This window comes from Sapajus apella, unplaced genomic scaffold, assembly GCF_009761245.1.
Source record: "Sapajus apella isolate SASKATOON/1434 unplaced genomic scaffold, GSC_monkey_1.0 scaffold6, whole genome shotgun sequence".
NCBI classification, from domain to species: domain Eukaryota; kingdom Metazoa; phylum Chordata; class Mammalia; order Primates; family Cebidae; genus Sapajus; species Sapajus apella.
In genome coordinates this window covers 13,369,253-13,385,860 of record NW_022436946.1, presented here as the reverse complement: position 1 = coordinate 13,385,860, position 16,608 = coordinate 13,369,253, and the positions used below count along the sequence as shown (strand labels likewise).

The following is a 16,608-nucleotide window of genomic DNA, read 5'->3' as shown; positions in this document are numbered from 1 at the left end:
AAAAAAAAAAAAAAAAAAAAAAAGGAAAAAGAAGAAAAAAAGAAAAAAAAGAAAAAAAGAAAGAAATCTTTGCTTATCCCAAAGTCATACATAATTTGTACATTTTATTCTAAAAGTTTTTTTCTAAAGTATATTTCACATTTTGGTCTTTAATTCACTTAGATTTCATTTTGTTGTGTATGCATGGCTTAAAACGGGGATATAATTTTGTTTTTCTAAGCAGATAAAGAAATTTTCTCAGTACCATTACTACAGAGTCCATCCTTTCCTTTACAGCTCATGAAGCTGATTCTGTTGTAAATCTAGTCTCATGTATATCTCAGTCCGTTCCAGGCTGTCTCTTCTATCCCAATGCTATGTCTATGTCTATAGACATACTGCAATATCTTAATCATTCCAGCTTTAAAATGAGTCTTGTTGACTGGTAGAGCAAGTCCTTCCCTCTTGTCCTTTTTCAGAATTGCTTTGCGTATTCTCAGTCCTTTATTCGTTCAAATAAATTTTGGAATTGGTTTGTCAAATCAAATGAAAACCCCTGCTGGGGGGAAATAAAATCTTTAAAATACCAAGCCTTTTCATCTACAAACTTAGTATATTTTTCCTTTCATTCAGGTCTTTTAAAATGTCTTTATATAAATTTTTCTATAAAATTATATTTTATTATTTATATTACTTATTTAAAATATCTTTTAAAACTGTATTTCTTAAATTATCTTTTCATCTAATTTATACCAATTTACTCTACCATGTTAAATGAATTTCATCAAATTATTTACTAAAGCTATAAAATCTAAGATTGACCAGGCACAGTGGCTCACACCTGTAATCCCAGCACTTTAAAAGGCAGAGGCAGGTGGATCATCTGAGGTCAGGAGTTCAAGACCAGCCTGGCCAACAGGGAGAAACCCTGTCTCTACTAAAAATACAAAAATTAGCCAGGGTGTGGTGGCAGGCGCCTGTAATCCCAGCTACGTGAGATGCTAAGGCAGGAGAATCGCTTGAACCTGGGAGGCAGAAGTTACCGTGAGCCAAGATCACACCATTGCACTCCAGCCTGGGCAACAGAGCAAGACTCCATCTCAAAAAAATAAAATAAAATAAAGTCCAAGATTTAGTTCAGAATACACAATCTTATGGATGATAATAATACTTTAACACTCTCATTTGTAAATACTTTTTTATGCCACGGATTTACCAATTAAGTAGCTTATTTATATGCTATACATACCAAGAAGCCCCATGGTCTCTGCTTTCAGTGTCTGTGAAATTGGAGTCCAAAAACATATCTTTGTAGATTCGACCAACTAGGCAATACATATCTGAAGCAACTTGTCCTTCACTTTGCACCATGGGAATCATAATATCAAGAGCTTTCGCTCTATCTCCAGGGAGATTTCGTCTAAGATAGAAAACATTGTTGTTTCAATGCACATTTCAGAAGCAACATAGATCAATTATTTTTAAAAAGTTCTATTTAGTATGCTGATTCATATTAGAGAAATTTGGCAGAATATAAACAATTCGATTTTAAGAGTCCTCTGTAAACCTCTGTCCTAAGCCTAATTTTTTAAAATCCCATTGTACGTCTACTGGGTCTAACAAGGAGATTCTGTGTTGATAATGGTGATGGATTTGTACTTACTCATCCACAAGCCTTCCAATCTCCCTGTAGCCCATATGCAGGTTCAAGTTGGTGAAATGAGATAAGAGTTGAAGTCTTCACAGATGATATCAAAAAACAAATCAAACCCAAGAACTGCTTGATTTTTATATGTGACTAACTGATTATATAAGGAATTTGCTTTATGTATCATGTTTTAAAATAGTATGTGTAGACAATTCACAAAACCAGATAAAAATTCTATAAGAGTTATCATTTCTTGGACCTCGAAACATTAAGCTAAGTGAAAGAGGCCAGTCACAAGGGACCACATACTGTATGTCTCCATTTATATGAAATGTCCAGAACAGGCAAATCTATAAAGACTGAAAGTAGATTAGTAGTCGCCTTGAGTTAGAGAATTTGGGAGGGAAATGGAAGGGTGGCTGCTAATGGGTATAGGGTTTCCTTTTGGAGTGATGAAAATGTTTTAAAATTTATTGTTTTTTAATGGTCACATAACTCTGTTACTATATTAAAAACTACTAAGTTGTACACTTTAAATGGGTAAGTTGTATGGTATGTGAAATATATTTCAATAAAACTGTAATAAAAAGGTATCATTTCTATTCTCAACTACTGCTTCAAATCTTCTGTCCATGAAATTCCTTTTGTACTAAATACCTAACACTATGTTCACCTAGACATAATCATCCTTACTCTAGTGGAAATTTTTGTGTGGATGACCATTTGGTGTTGAGTATATTTGCTTAAAGATAACATCATATTCACGTAACTTTTAAAATTCTAAAAAAATATGAATGGCAAATACAAACTTTGACAGAGGAGAAAAATTGTGAATTTAAATATGCCAACAGTGTGAGACTTTTTTTTTTTTTTTTTTTTTTTTGAGACAGAGTCTCACTCTGCTCCCCAGGATGGAGTGCAGTGGCGCAACCTCAGCTCACTGCAATCTCCGCCTCCCTGGTTCAAGCAGTTCTGTCTCAGCTTCTTGAGAGCTGGGATTACAAGAGCATTCCACCAACCCCAGCTAATTTTGGTATGTTTAGTAGAGACAGGATTTCACCAGGCTGGTTGGCCAGGCTGGTCTCAAACTCCTGACCTCAAGTGATCCACCCGCCTCGGCCTCCCAAAGCGCTGAGATTACAGGCGTGAGCCACCACGCCCGGCTGAGACATTTTTACTGAAAAATAAATCAGAAAAAAATGAGAAGGCATGCTTCCTATATTTCACGGGGTTGAAGTAGATATGCTAATATTACATTTTAATAGGGACTTCTTGTAATGCTGCAGTAAACAGGTGCCCTGTAAAGAACTGCAGGTTACACAATAATATGTTATCACATTCTGAAAGGGAAATTTTTCTTCTTACCTATTCAGTGCAAATGCATAATGAAACTTCACATGGTGATGGGAGGCCAAATCAAAGGTTGGCAGTTTTTCTAAAGTCTCTACCAGCTTCACAATAGAATCATAGTCCTTTCAAACGAGATGGGAATAGCACAGAATTAAACCACTAGGAGAAAATTCTGACAATAACATGTCTTTTGACAACCAGATATCTGAATTGAAGAAACACATTAAAAATACATTAGAATCCACAGAACACTTTGAAAACCTAGAATAAATAGTTTTTGTTGCTTTTCTTCTAAGAGGTTTAGATCATATATGTAAAAACATTAGAAATATAGAGTTACCATGTTGGACAAAAACTAAAAAAGCAAAAGAAACAAAAACACCAAGCCTGATAATGCTCTATGCCTAAATATGGGTGGTTTATTTCTCCACACCAGGTTCCTGGTATGCAGTGTCCTAACATTTCAGGGAAAATAAAAAATTTCAAGGACATGAGGCAACTGGCTGAACTTCTGTTATAAGTAACAACACAGTTTCATGTCACATGAGTAAGCATTCTAGCCACAGGATCCTGGGTGCCACAACCCTCCATGGATGTGAGTCTGTCTCGACCACATGAAGCCTTGACACAGACCTGAAGCTAGGAATGGAAAGAAGAAACCAGATGTCACTTACATTTTAGTATTAAAACCTAAGAGCAAATCTCTAACTTGGAGAGGATTTTATTCTACTTACCCTATTTTTAAAATTTTAAGACATGGCAAAAAATGATATAACCTGTTAGTGTGTTTTATCTTACACATTTTTAAAGTTATTTCTATAAGTAATCAATTACATATTTTTTCCTTCAGGCTAGTTAGAGTCAGCACTATCAGTTTCAAGCAATACAATTTCAAGGGATAAAAGGTAAGTCCAGAAAGCTCTAAAATTTGTCTGCTATTTGCCAAAACAAAGCTTTCACTGACAGGTGTGGCTAAGCTAACAGGACTGTGTCCGCAGGTTCGCTGTGCCAGCAGATTTTTCTTTTTGTTATTTTGGAGGAAAAAGTCAGACCTTTACCATACAAGTCTTTCACAATCACTGATGGTTAACTCACATGAGTCTTTTTCATTCATCATAAAATTATAGGATGGAAAGCTTAAGAGAGCCAATAAAAAATTACGTGTAGTAACATGAACTGCTTACCAGCTAACTGAAATTTGAGGTTAATACTCCCTTATCCCTCCAACATGCTACATGACATAGATTTCACTTTGAACATCTTCTTACCTGGATATCTCTGTAGGAAAGTAACAGATTTATGACAATATCTGCTGTCAAGACTTCGATATTATCTACTCGCTGCCGAATTCTTGCCAACTCAGCTGCCAATTCTTTACCAGTGTATAAATTACGAGCTTTCCTGATGTCATTGAGTATAGATTCCCGGAAATACTGGCTGGAAAAAACACATACATTTCAAAGAGTTTGACATTAGAAATGATTTCAGTGAAAAGCAATCATTTTATAAAGAAATGAATGATATTTGCAGCATTACCCATAAAGCATTTGTAGCTTTCAATTCATTCAGTTACCTAAATATCTTACAAATCTAGCATTATTAAGAAATTTAGAAGCCAATGTATGTCTTTTAATACTCTGCCATCAGAAAGAATTAAAGGTAAATGTACTCCATATGAATAAATTTTCCTGCAAAATATCACTTTAAATGCCAAAATTTTGTTTTCCATTTTACTGTTTTCAGTAGAAATTGAATAGATGCACCTATGATTTTTTGATTTGTTTGTTTGTTTTTTGAGACAACGTCTCATTCTGTCGCCCAGGCTGGAGTACAGTGGCGTGATCCTGGCTCACTGCAACCTCCACCTCCTAGGTTCAAGCGATTATCTTGCTTCAGCACCGAGAGTAGCTGGGATTACAGGCATGCACCACCACACCTGGCTAATTTTTGTATTTTTGGTGGAGACACGGTTTCACCATGTTGGCCAGGCTGATCCGAACTCCTGATCTCAAGTGACCTGACTGCCTCAGCCTCCCAAAATGCTGGGATTACAGGTGTAAGCCACTGCACCCAGCCATGATGTACCTATGATTTGAACATAATATAACCTTAACTTTCTGACTTAACGCATCATTTATTAACATAACTAACTGTTCTTAACTAAAAGAACAATTAGAGTTAAGAGTTAATTGAAGTTAACTAGGAACTCTTAATTATTAAGAGTTAAAGTGTTCTTGCCCTTACACTAAAAGTCCCCAGACATTTATCCCAGTAATGTCTCTGTACTTGCTTTGCACATATTTTTAGATCTACCATCACTATAAAGCAGTTACTAGACTTTTACATTTTTTTATTTTTTGCCGATTTCAAGTTGTTCTGGGAATAAAATGTATCATGTGGCATCTATTTTATCTACTTGGAGGATAATAAACAAATTTCCCTGGTTCTTAGCTGTATACTGATATCCCAGGAGCACCTGAAAAGAGGCACAAATAAAGAAGTAGAATAACACCTCATTATCATCACCAAAAATGTTATTCTTCATTATCATCACCAAAAGACATTTAAATTATTACCTAGAACTTGCTTGTGCCACCTTCAAAAGTTGAATGAAACGATCCACAAGAGGTAAGCAGATGGGTCCAAGAAGCAGCTCGAAGTTCGGTTGCATGAGCTCCGTCAACCCCTTCATGAAGCTGCTGTCACAGCAGTAGACCTTGTTATGTGGAGTGATCATGTAAGGAACAAAGGTGTAGTTCCCAGTGCACATCTGTGGAGAGAGGAGGGACTGGGAAGTGCGGAGCTGGCCTGGAGCCGCAGCATAGACGGAATCCCGTCTTACTCATTTTAAATAATTCCAAATGCAAAGGGAAATAGGAAAATCTCATTACTTATGTACAACCTACGAAAATGAAAATTATCCAATTCCTTTCATTGCTTATTTCAAATAATTAGGACTTACAGATGACACCAAAACAAGTGTGGAACCGTTTCTATCCGTCACTTAAATATTTATCCACCATCTTTCAAGGCTAGGGCACTGTTATTGCTGTTGGAAAAAGTGGTTTAAAGCATGGCCTTCAGCCTTCAGGGAACTTATAATTTGGTCACAGGGCGCAGCATACACATATGAGAATGCTACGAGCTCACATCTGAAGGGTGTCCTACATGTGAGATGATGCTGCAAGTAGATCCTGCTCAAATCCACTCCCCAGAAGCCTGCTGTCTCCCCACTACTAAAACTAGAAGCCCAGAAGTTATCCTTGACACTTCCATTCCCTTCCCATTCCATATCCTATTGAAATCTTATCTGTTCTGCCTCCAAAATATAATGTCCTATTTGTCCACTTCCCTCCATCTTCTCTGCCAGGACTTTAGTCTATGCACCAATGTACCTGGGGTGAGCCACTGTCAGCAGCTTTAACTAGTCCCCCTGCTTCCATTTTTGCCCTCCAATTTTACTTTCTACTCAGCCATCAGAGTGATCTTTTAACACCCTCCCTTAGATCACTTCTGGTAGCTGCTTAAAGCCCTATCTGTTGCTCTTGGGAGGAAGAAGAAATTGCAAGGCAATGTACAAGGGCCTGACTATGCAAATCGTGCCCCTCTCTAACCTCAGCCCTGCCACTCTCCCCTCACCCACTACAACCTGGGCTCGCTGACCTTTTCTTGGTTCCTGGATGATGCCCACGTGAGGATAAACTAGTGCAAACAAAAGCAGAGCAGGGTAAAAAGGGGAAAATGAGTTGGATACCCTGAGTAAGCAAATCTGACTGAAGCTCAGAGCTCAGGGAAGGGAACTGAATTCAAAGTTAAGGATGTTAGACTGTACATTCTGGACAATGCAGAATCACAGAAGGACCCACAGTGGGAAAGAAAGCACAATCAGCTGAGTGTGATGGCTCATACCTGTAATCCCAGCACTTTGGGAAGCCAAGGTGAGTGGACTGCCTGAAGCCAGGAGTTCAAGACCAGCCTGGTCAACACGGTGAAACCCTGTCTCTACTAAAAATACAAAAATTAGCCAGGTGTGGTGGTGCACACCTGTAATCCCAGCTACTCAGGTGGCGGAGGTACAAGAATCGCTTGCAGTGAGCTGACACTGCGCCACTGCACTCCAGCCTGGGTGACAGAGCGAGACTCTGAAAAAAAAGACCGAGAGAAAAGAAGAGAAAAAGGGGAAGGAAGAGAGGGAGAGAGGGAGGGAAAAAAGAAGAAAAAAAGGAAGGAGAAAAGGAAGAAAGGAAACACAATCAAAACTGTGCATTTTGGCAGCCTAAGCAGGTAACAGGATGCGCTAAAAGAAAGAGAAATAAGGCTTGAGGAGACAAGGTAGGAAGCTACACAGCATGGCCAGATCGACAGAGGTGGTGATAAAGAAACAGAAACGTGCTCCACGTGAAAGAAGGAATCAGCTGGACCTGGTAAATGATTACACAGCTTGAGAAAGGGGAAGGCATCCAAGGCGACTCTATAGTCATAAATGCAGCTACCTATACAAAGTGGCGTCATTAACAGAAAGCAAGAATTCAGAAAGCAGGAGCAGACTAAGTTATTTATGAAGACATGGCTCGAGACACTTGTATATCAGGTAATAAATCAAAGACTCTAAACTCTAGTTAAAATATGAGAAGAACTTCAAAAGGTTGAGGTTTGACTTTGGGTGGAATGGAGTGAAATATTCACTTTTAAAGAGGCTGGGATTTAAGTGGGGTAGGACACCTAATATGAAAAATGTCCAAAAGGGAGCTAGAAATATGTGACTAAAACATAAAACAGTTTCAAGCCAAAATATAGGCCTGGGAAGTACTGGATATGGTTGAATCAAAAGAAATGGGAGAGACCTCTAAGAGAAAAATCGTAGAAAAAGAAAAAGGTGGCCAGGTACGGTGGCTCACACCTGTAATCCCAGCACTTTGGGAGGACAAGGCAGGTGGATAACGAGGTCAAGAGATCGAGACCATCTGGCCAATAGGGTGAAACCCTGTCTCTACTAAAAATACAAAAATTAGCTGGGCATGGTGGTGCGCGCCTGTAGTCCCAGCTACTCAGGAGGCTGAAACAGTAGAATCGCTTGAACCTGGGAGGTGGAAGTTGCAGTGAACTGAGATCAGATCACTACACTCCAGCCTGGCAACAGAGCGAAATTCTGTCTCAATAAAAAAAAAAAAAAAAAAGGAAAAGGGCAGAGGCTGAGAACTAGAATGAAATATGTGGGAAATCAGACTACTGCTGTCATGGGGAACAAAAGAAGTCCAGATTATTCATTCCTAGCCATATTAGCATACGGAGAATAATGCAGCATTTTTCTCATCCTTAGCATTTAGTAAGTACAAACGTGTTCACCATGTGCATGTACCAGGGTATGAACAGTCATAAGTCAGTGGGTCACAACCTATCAAAGAAGCTGCTGTGGCCTTCATTTTAAAAGTGAGGAGACAGGTATGGCTTAGAGAGGCCCTAAAGTTGGTCTGTGACATGTTTGGCACTGCGGCCCAGGGACTTTCTCTAGATGGCATGTACTTCCCACTAGGGGATTATGCACCCTCCTGAGTGGCCTTTACAGGCAGACACACCTGTTCTCTAACCTTCTGTCATCTTTTATGGGAACCCTGCATGAGCCAAATGACTGTACACAGAAAACAGACAAGAAGTGCCAAATGTCCTTACAGCCAGACTTAATTATTTATGAACATATTATCCTTTAAGGCTGCTTCTTGTAATGTCAGGTAATGAGGCAGAAACCAAACCTCACTTCCAGTTAAAACACAAGAACTTCCAGAGGGTGAGATTGGATTTGAAAATCAAGTATGCTAAATTGTTCCTGTCTCAAGAGGAAACAATAATTGGAAGAGAGAAAGTGAACATGTCCTGCTTCTAAAATGTTACCAAGATCCCACAGCACATTCGCCCAATTTAATTCTTTCACCCAAGCTACTGCTGAAGTAGAAAAGAAAGGCAAGGGTACCAAAGAGGCTGCTTGCCAAGGCATCTAAAGCTCCACCATGAGAACTATTCGAAAAGAACAACAGAATCAAATACTATTGTAGATAAGCACCATAACTCAAAATGCAAATGAAAATTATCTGAATCCTCCAAGTCACAAAATGAGAACAAAGAGCCGAAAAGCCAATAAAGCAGAAAAGTGGTATCGGAGATTTAGAATATTATTCTTTTGCTGCTGGATAAAATCATGTATCCCCTGAATCCTTACTACCTATATTAGTGTATTAGAGATTATTATTGAAATACGGGGCAGTGGGGAATACTTCACCTCAAACCAATCCTGGGAGAGAATGACTATCAGATGTCTGGGTGTGTGTTAGACAGGGATGGGTAAAGGGGGAATAATGAGTATGCAGACAGCAGGGAAAAGTAGTTCCTGAAACAAACCCCATGGTATAAGACTTCAGAATCTTTCCTGAAAATACCTAAGCATGCTAAGGGTTTTCCCAAGTTCTAGGGTTCATTGCATTCTTTGGAGTTTCTTTCCTATGGTCTTTTTTTTTTTCCTTTCCTTTTCTTTTTTTTTTTTTTTTTTGAGACAATCTCGCTCTGTTGCCAGGCTGGAGAACAGTGGGGTGACCTCAGCTCACTGCAACTTTTGCCTTCAGGGTTCAAGCAATTCTCTTGCCTCAGCCTCCCGAGTAGCTGGGACTACAGGCACACGCCACCACGCTCAGCTAATTTTTGTATTTTTAGCAGAGATGGGGTTTCACCACGTTGGCCAGGATGGTCTCGATCTCTTGACCTCGTGATCCACCCACCTTGGCCTCCCAAAGTGATGTAAGTAGGCGTGAGCCACACTGCACTGGCCTCTTTCCTATGTTTCTAAGGCAATCATTTTTTTTCAATTTCCCATTGCCAATGTCAGGAAAAAGCAGGTGATAAGCTGCGGAAGCCACATGGATGCAAGTGGGCCTGAGCTAAGAGACGGCCCAGTGAGTGTGCAGTGGGGGAAAAGTTGTGTGACACTGTGTTTCTCAAACAGATACAACTGCCCAGAAAAGCACTTTTGCAAAATGATGAAAACTAATAGTAGGGAACATTTATTTCCCAAGTTGGCTCACAGGTAATTTAGAAATGTTATTACGGTATTTTCTGTGTACAGATTGCCACCAAACGCATAGTTTGAAATAGCTGATAATCCAAAGTAAATAAAAACAACTCCTATGTGATCAAGAACAGACACCCAAAGTGGAACAATTGCCTTTTATTAATAAAGTACTTGTTCTAAAATATGCAAACTTGCTTCAAAGACCTGATTTCCTTAAATTTCAGAACACTGAGGCATGGTCATAAAATAACAAAACACACTACAAAATCCCACAGCTTAAAATCTAGTCTTATTCTGATTAATTTTTGTTGTTGTTGTTTTTGAGGCAGAGTCTCACTCTGTTGCCCAGGCTAGAGCGCAGTGACGTGATCTCGGCTCGCCGCAGTCTCTGCCTGGGTGAAAGTGATTCTCGTGTCTCAGCCTTCCAGCTAACTAGGATTACAGGCTTAGCCACCACACCTGGCTAATTGTTGTATTTTCAGTAGAGCTGGGGTTTTGCCATGTTGGCCATACTGGTCTTGAACTCCTGGCCTCCAATGATCCTCTTACCTCAGCCTACCAAAGTGCTGGGATTACAGGCGTGAGCCACTGCCCTGGCCCCTAATTAATTATTTTCACTGTTGAAAAAAAAAAAAAAAAAACTCCAATTCTGTTTTTCAATTTTTAGAAACTACATAAAGGTAAACAGAAGTGTGTGTTGAAAATGAAATGAGCTTCTGGAAAGACAAGCTCTCAGCATTTAAATGTATTGAAATAGATGCTTGAAATATTCAACTTTTTATAAGGACATTCAGCACCTGAAACACAGCAACTCTCTCTCAAGTCAGTGGGCAATTTCTTCAAAGTGTACAATATTTGGTTCTTTTTTTTGTTTTTTGAGACAAAGTCTTGCTCTGTCGCCAGGCTAGAGGGCAGTGGTGTGACCTTGGCTCACTGCAACCTCCAACTCCCAGGTTCAAGCAATTCTCCTGCCTCAGCCTCCCAAGTAGCTGGAACTACAGGCACGCGCCACCATTCCCAGTGAATTTTTTCACACTTTTAGTAGAGATGGAGTTTCACCATGTTGGCCAGGATGGTCTTGATCTCTTGACCTTGTGACCTGCCTGTCTCGGCCTACCAAAATGCTGGGATTACAGGCATGAGCCACCGCACCTGGCCAATATTTGGTTCTTTTATCGGCCTGCTTCTCCACAAGTCCAAGCTGGGCTAGGCAGGATGGCCTTCTTTCTGCCAGTCCGGTCTCAGGGAATGCTTCCTTCTCTGAAGGACCCTGACATAATGGCTACCCTCTCTTTAACATGCCACCTTATGTTCATTTTCTAATTTTTGTTTTCTTCTTTGTTCACTGACTTTCTACCAGTTAGACTCTGTCTACGCAACAGTTACACATGTGGCTGTTTCCACTTCCAACCTCCCGTGAGAACCCCGAGGCACCAAGCCCAAAGCCTGGCGCACACTGCAGGTCCAATCAATATTTGTTCAATCAAATTCGTGAGATTAAACAGTTTAACACCTTTAACAAATTAAACAGTGTTTAAAAACAGTGCATTGAAAGCATGTAGCAATAATTGCTCATTTCCTGTTGAGATAGGAAGGATAACAGTTTATAATGGCAACATTATTTATGCTGAAATATGTATCCGCCCTGGTTAAATCTTAAGCATAAGTTTTAAAATTACTTCAGAGTTGGGTAATTATGACAAAAAAAAAAAAAAGTTTAAAATTTCTGATTTAAAGAGAAACAACCAATTGTAGTGTTGTGATCTTGTCATCTTAAATCAAATCTTGGGCAGGCTTTTATAATATACTGTATATTATCTTCACTCTGAGTTGCAGAGGTACATTCTTTAAGGTTTTTAAAGACTGGCTTACTTTCCGAAATAAATGTACAACCACTGGCCACAACCATTGGCCTAACAAGGCTGTTTCCACTTCATATTTCTTCTTCATGCGGCATTTTTTAAATTTAAAATTTACTTTTCTCATGTTTTCACATTTGTTTAATTCTGTGTGGAGGGTAGGAATTCTGTAGCATAGTCTCAAAGGCAGACTACAATACTTAGGAACTTAAATCAATCTCTTCAAGTAGAAGATAGATGATAGATATCTTTATATCTGTGTACGTGTAACTTACACATACTACAGACACATATACATACACACATATGTGTGTGCAACTCCATGCAGATATAGGCTGCTTTAGTGCCACTCAGAATTCCACAACATTGAATACACTAAAAAACATTCTTTTTTTTTTTGAGACATAGTCTCATTCTGTCACCCAGACTGGTGTGCAGCGACATGATCTTGGCTCATTGCAACCTCCACCTTCCTGGTTCAAGCAATTCTCCTGCCTTAGCCTACTAAGTAGCTGAGATTACAGGAGTATGCCACCATGCCAGGCTATTTTTTTTATTTTTTATTTTTTTATTAGAGATGGAGTTTCACTATGCTGGCCAGGCTGGTCTTGAATTCTTGACCTCAGGTGATCCACCTCCCTCTGCCTCCCAAAATGCTGGGATTAAGTCGTGAGCCATCATGCCTGGGCTGAATATACTATGAAAAGTTTCTTCCAAAAGATAGTTATATACAGAAAAAGCCAGGCATCAGTGTCATTTCTCATTATGAAAAATAAAGTTTCACTACAATGAAGTACTTACATAAGATAATCTATTTATTTACTTATTTTTATTTTTTTTGAGACAGAGGCTTGCTCTGTCACTCAGGCTGGAGTACAGTGGCACATTCTCAGCTCACTGCAACCTCCACCTCCCAGGTTCACATGATTCTCTTGCCTCAGCCTCCTGAGTAGCTGGGATTACAGGTGCACGCCACTGCACCTAGCTAATTTTTTTTTATTAGAGATGGGGTTTCAACATACTGGTCAGACTGGTCTCAAACTCCTGACCTTGTAATCTGCTCGCCTCAGCCTCCCAACGTGCTGGGATTACAAGAGTGAGCCACTGCACCTGGCTAATAACCATATTTATAGTGATATATCAGAAAATCTAAAGAGGAATAACAGGGATAGAAATTAATAATTTGTGGAGATTTTTAAAGTACCAGAGATTAGTTAATGGAAACGAAAATATTCTTTGAAACTCTGAGAGGTTAAGTAAAATACTCACAGTATTCTTCTGGCAAATGATTTCCTGAAAAACAAGAAAAAAAATATAGCACAAGTTAATACAAAACTCAGCAATTTTACAACATTTATTAAAACTATGTGGGAAAATTTGTATTAACAATGATAGCAATTAGAAATTTCAGAAGTATAGATTCAGTTTCTACATCTGAAAAGTTTACTATCAATCAATCAACCTATCTATCTATCTATTTTAGAGATAGGGCCTGGCTCTGTTGCCCAGGTTGGAGTACAATGGCACAATCATAGCTCACTACAGCCAGGAGCTACTGAGCTCAAGTGATCCTCCCACCTCAGCCTCCCAAGTAGCTAGGACTACAGGGCTACAAGTGCATGCCAGCACATCCAGCTTATTTTAGTATTTTTCTTTTTGTAGAGACAGGATCTTGCTATGTTGCTCAGACTGGTCTCAAACTCCTGGCCTCAAGCAATTCTTCCACTTTGGCCTCTCAAAATGCTGGGATTATAGGTATGAGCCACCATGCCTGGCCCAAAAAGTTTACAATCTGTGGAGGAGACAGGAGAACACAAAAGTGTTGTCCATGGTTTAAAAAACAAACAAACAAAAAACCCAGCACAAACATGGAAAATCCCCAAACTGAATAACCTAGTAATAATTACTGCAGATTAACTGATCAGTCACAATCTCTTTAGGAGGAAGTTAAAGCTAGTTTGCTTTCCCTAAGCACAATCTCCCTCACACTCTGGGAGGGAAAAAGCGGCGTGTTACATCCTGAGCAGCTAAAAATAAAGGGTATTGGCCACCGGCAAATCCATACACAGATACTCAGAACATCTGACAAAAAATCATCATAAAAATAATTTGCATATTTTTTATTAAGAAGTAGAATGGGATAAGTGGTTGGGCATGGTGGGTCATGCCTGTAATCACAGCACTTTGGGAGGTGGAGGGAAGTGGACCACCTGAGGTCAGGAGTTCAAGATCAGCCTGGCCAACATGGTAAAACCCCGTCTCTATTCAAAATACCAAAATTAGCCAGGCCTGGTGGTACATGACTGTAATCCCAGCTACCCGAGAGGCTGAGTGAGGAGAATCACTTGAACCTGGGAAGTGGAGGCTGCAGTGAGCCAAGATGGGGCCAGTGCACTCCAACCTAGGTGATAGAGTGAGACTCCATCTCAAAAAAAAAAAAAAAAAAAAAAAGGGATAAGTACACAGTGTGTGCAGTGTGCCTATCTTCTAGGTTGTAAAGAGTGAGTGAGGTCATACAAATAACATAGCTGTACAGTATCTGACACATAAAAGTTCTCAATATAAGCCAGCTATCAGTACTGCTATTCCTAGACCTTACCATGACTACAGACACTGGAGAGACAATCTAGAAAAGCCTGTCATATCAAGGCTTCACTGAGGTTGGGGAATCATGATTTAGATAAGGGAAAAGGGAATAGCATATTGGAAAGGATGGTATGAATGTTGCCATGGAAACAAATAATAAGGCATTTGTGGAGCCTCAAGGGCGAGTCCATCTGGCTGAGGTGAGGAGCCAGATCTGGGAGGAAGAGTGTGGCCAGGCGAGGCCTGGCTGAGTGGCCATCAATGTCAGCCCAGGACCAGGTGCTGAATCCACATGGAGCAAAGAAGGACCAATGAGGGCTTTCATGTAGAGGAGCATGTAAGATTTTTGAATGTTTAAGGATAGCAGATGAGAAAACAAAAATTGGCAGAGGAAGGAATTGCACTGGGTAGTTCTAAAAGCCATGAAGGTGTATGCAAAATACTAAAATGTCTGGTGCCGTGGCTCACACCTGTAAATCTTAGCACTTTGAGAAGCTAAGGCCGGAGGATCACTTGAGTTTGAGGCCAGCCTAGGCAACATGGTGAGACTTTGTCTCTAGAAAAAAATTTTAAAATTAGCTGGGTGTAGTGGCACACACCTGGAGACCCAGCTGCTTGGGAGGCTGGGACAGGAGGATCACCTGAGCCCCAAAGATCAAGCTCGTAGTGAGCTACGACTGTACCACTGTGATCTTGACTCAAAAAAAAAAAAAAAAAAAAGACTAAACGATATTCTTCAATATCTGACAACCTTGCTGATAAAAAAGGACATGTGCATATTTAACATTTATGTAAGTCTGGATGGACACGCGTGTATATGCACACCTGCTAAAGGTAAAAAGAATGATACAGACAGCAAGGGCTATGGTTTAACAGAGAAAGATGTTCCTGTAGATTGAGAAAGTCTGGGAAGGTCAGCAGAGAAGACAGAACTCAAGCTGAGCTGTAAAGGACAGACGCGACCCCCAAAGGCAAAGCCCACCTCCAGGCGGGAGACCTAGATAAAGCACAGGCCCATTACAGAAACAATAAATATTATCACAGGGAGTTAGAGAAGACAGTTCATTTGGGGACCTATGAAGGGCAAATTAAAGAGGTATTTGGGGAAGAAAAAACAAAACCTTGAATGTAGTCATTTGGCTAAAGCAGAAAGTTCATTTTGACACATACAAATAGATTAGAAAGCTATTTGGGGACTTATTGAAGAAGGCTTTGAATGCTACAATAAGCTGCTCTGTGAGCACCTGGCAGTCAATGTGTTTTTAAGGTGAGTGATATGTTCAAAGAACTATTAGCACATATTGGGGCACTGTTTGTAATAGCAAAGGCTGAGAACAACGTAAATGGCCATCACCTAAAAACTGGTTGAATAAACTCTAGTACCTCCATACGCTGTAATACGTTACACCCAAACAATGAAGAACTTCTTTTTGAAGTGAAAGAAAAAGATCTCCCAGATCTCCTAAGTAAAAAAAAGCAAAGTAGAAAATAGTTTTTATCCTATGCTCGTTTTACGTAAAAAATGAAATTCAAATTTGTAAATTCATAAAATCTTTCTGGTAGAATGTCTAAGAAACTAATATGAGTGGTTGCCAGTGGAGTCGGTTGGCTGACTACAGGATAAAGGTGAAAGAATACATTTTCACAATGTATCCTTTTGTACTTTTAAATGTTTGCAGCAGGTGAATGTATTACCTTACAAGGACAAAAAAATAAAAGGTAAACCTTGGTAAAGTTTTACACAGACTAATTTGATGATAGTACTTAGTGTTAATTATTATTATTTTTTGAGACAGGATCTCACTTTTTTACCAGGCTAGAGTGCAGTGGCGTGATCACAGCTCACTGCAGCCTCAGCTTCTCAGGCTCCAGCAATCCTCCCACCTCACATACAAAGTAGCTGGGACCACAGGTGCATGCCACCACACCTGGCTAATTTTTGTATTTTTGGTAGAGACAGGGTTTCCCAGGCTGGTTTCTAACTCCTGGGCTCAAGCAATCCGCCTGCCTTGGCCTCCAAAGATCCACCTGCCTTGGCCTCCCAAAGAGCTAGGATTACAGGTATGAGTCACCATGCCTAGCCAGTACTTGGTATTTGAGGGGGAAACGCATTTAGGTGGCTACTGCAA

At 39.7% G+C, this 16,608-nt stretch overlaps 1 protein-coding gene across 2 annotated transcripts in view; it reads right to left on the bottom strand.

Annotated features, from left to right (window-relative positions):
* The window catches only part of MAP3K5 (mitogen-activated protein kinase kinase kinase 5), a 235,541-nt gene that overhangs the window by 135,718 nt on the left and 83,215 nt on the right, over positions 1-16,608 (bottom strand). The window contains exons 3-7 of one of the 2 annotated variants that reach the window (XM_032274669.1): positions 13,163-13,186; positions 5,554-5,765; positions 4,246-4,414; positions 2,993-3,099; positions 1,229-1,399 (exon numbers count right to left, since the gene is read on the bottom strand). In XM_032274669.1, coding sequence (XP_032130560.1) covers positions 1,229-1,399; positions 2,993-3,099; positions 4,246-4,414; positions 5,554-5,765; positions 13,163-13,186 — 683 coding nt within the window. The remainder of the gene's footprint in view (positions 1-1,228; positions 1,400-2,992; positions 3,100-4,245; positions 4,415-5,553; positions 5,766-13,162; positions 13,187-16,608) is intronic. The other variant, XM_032274670.1, reaches the window with a different exon arrangement.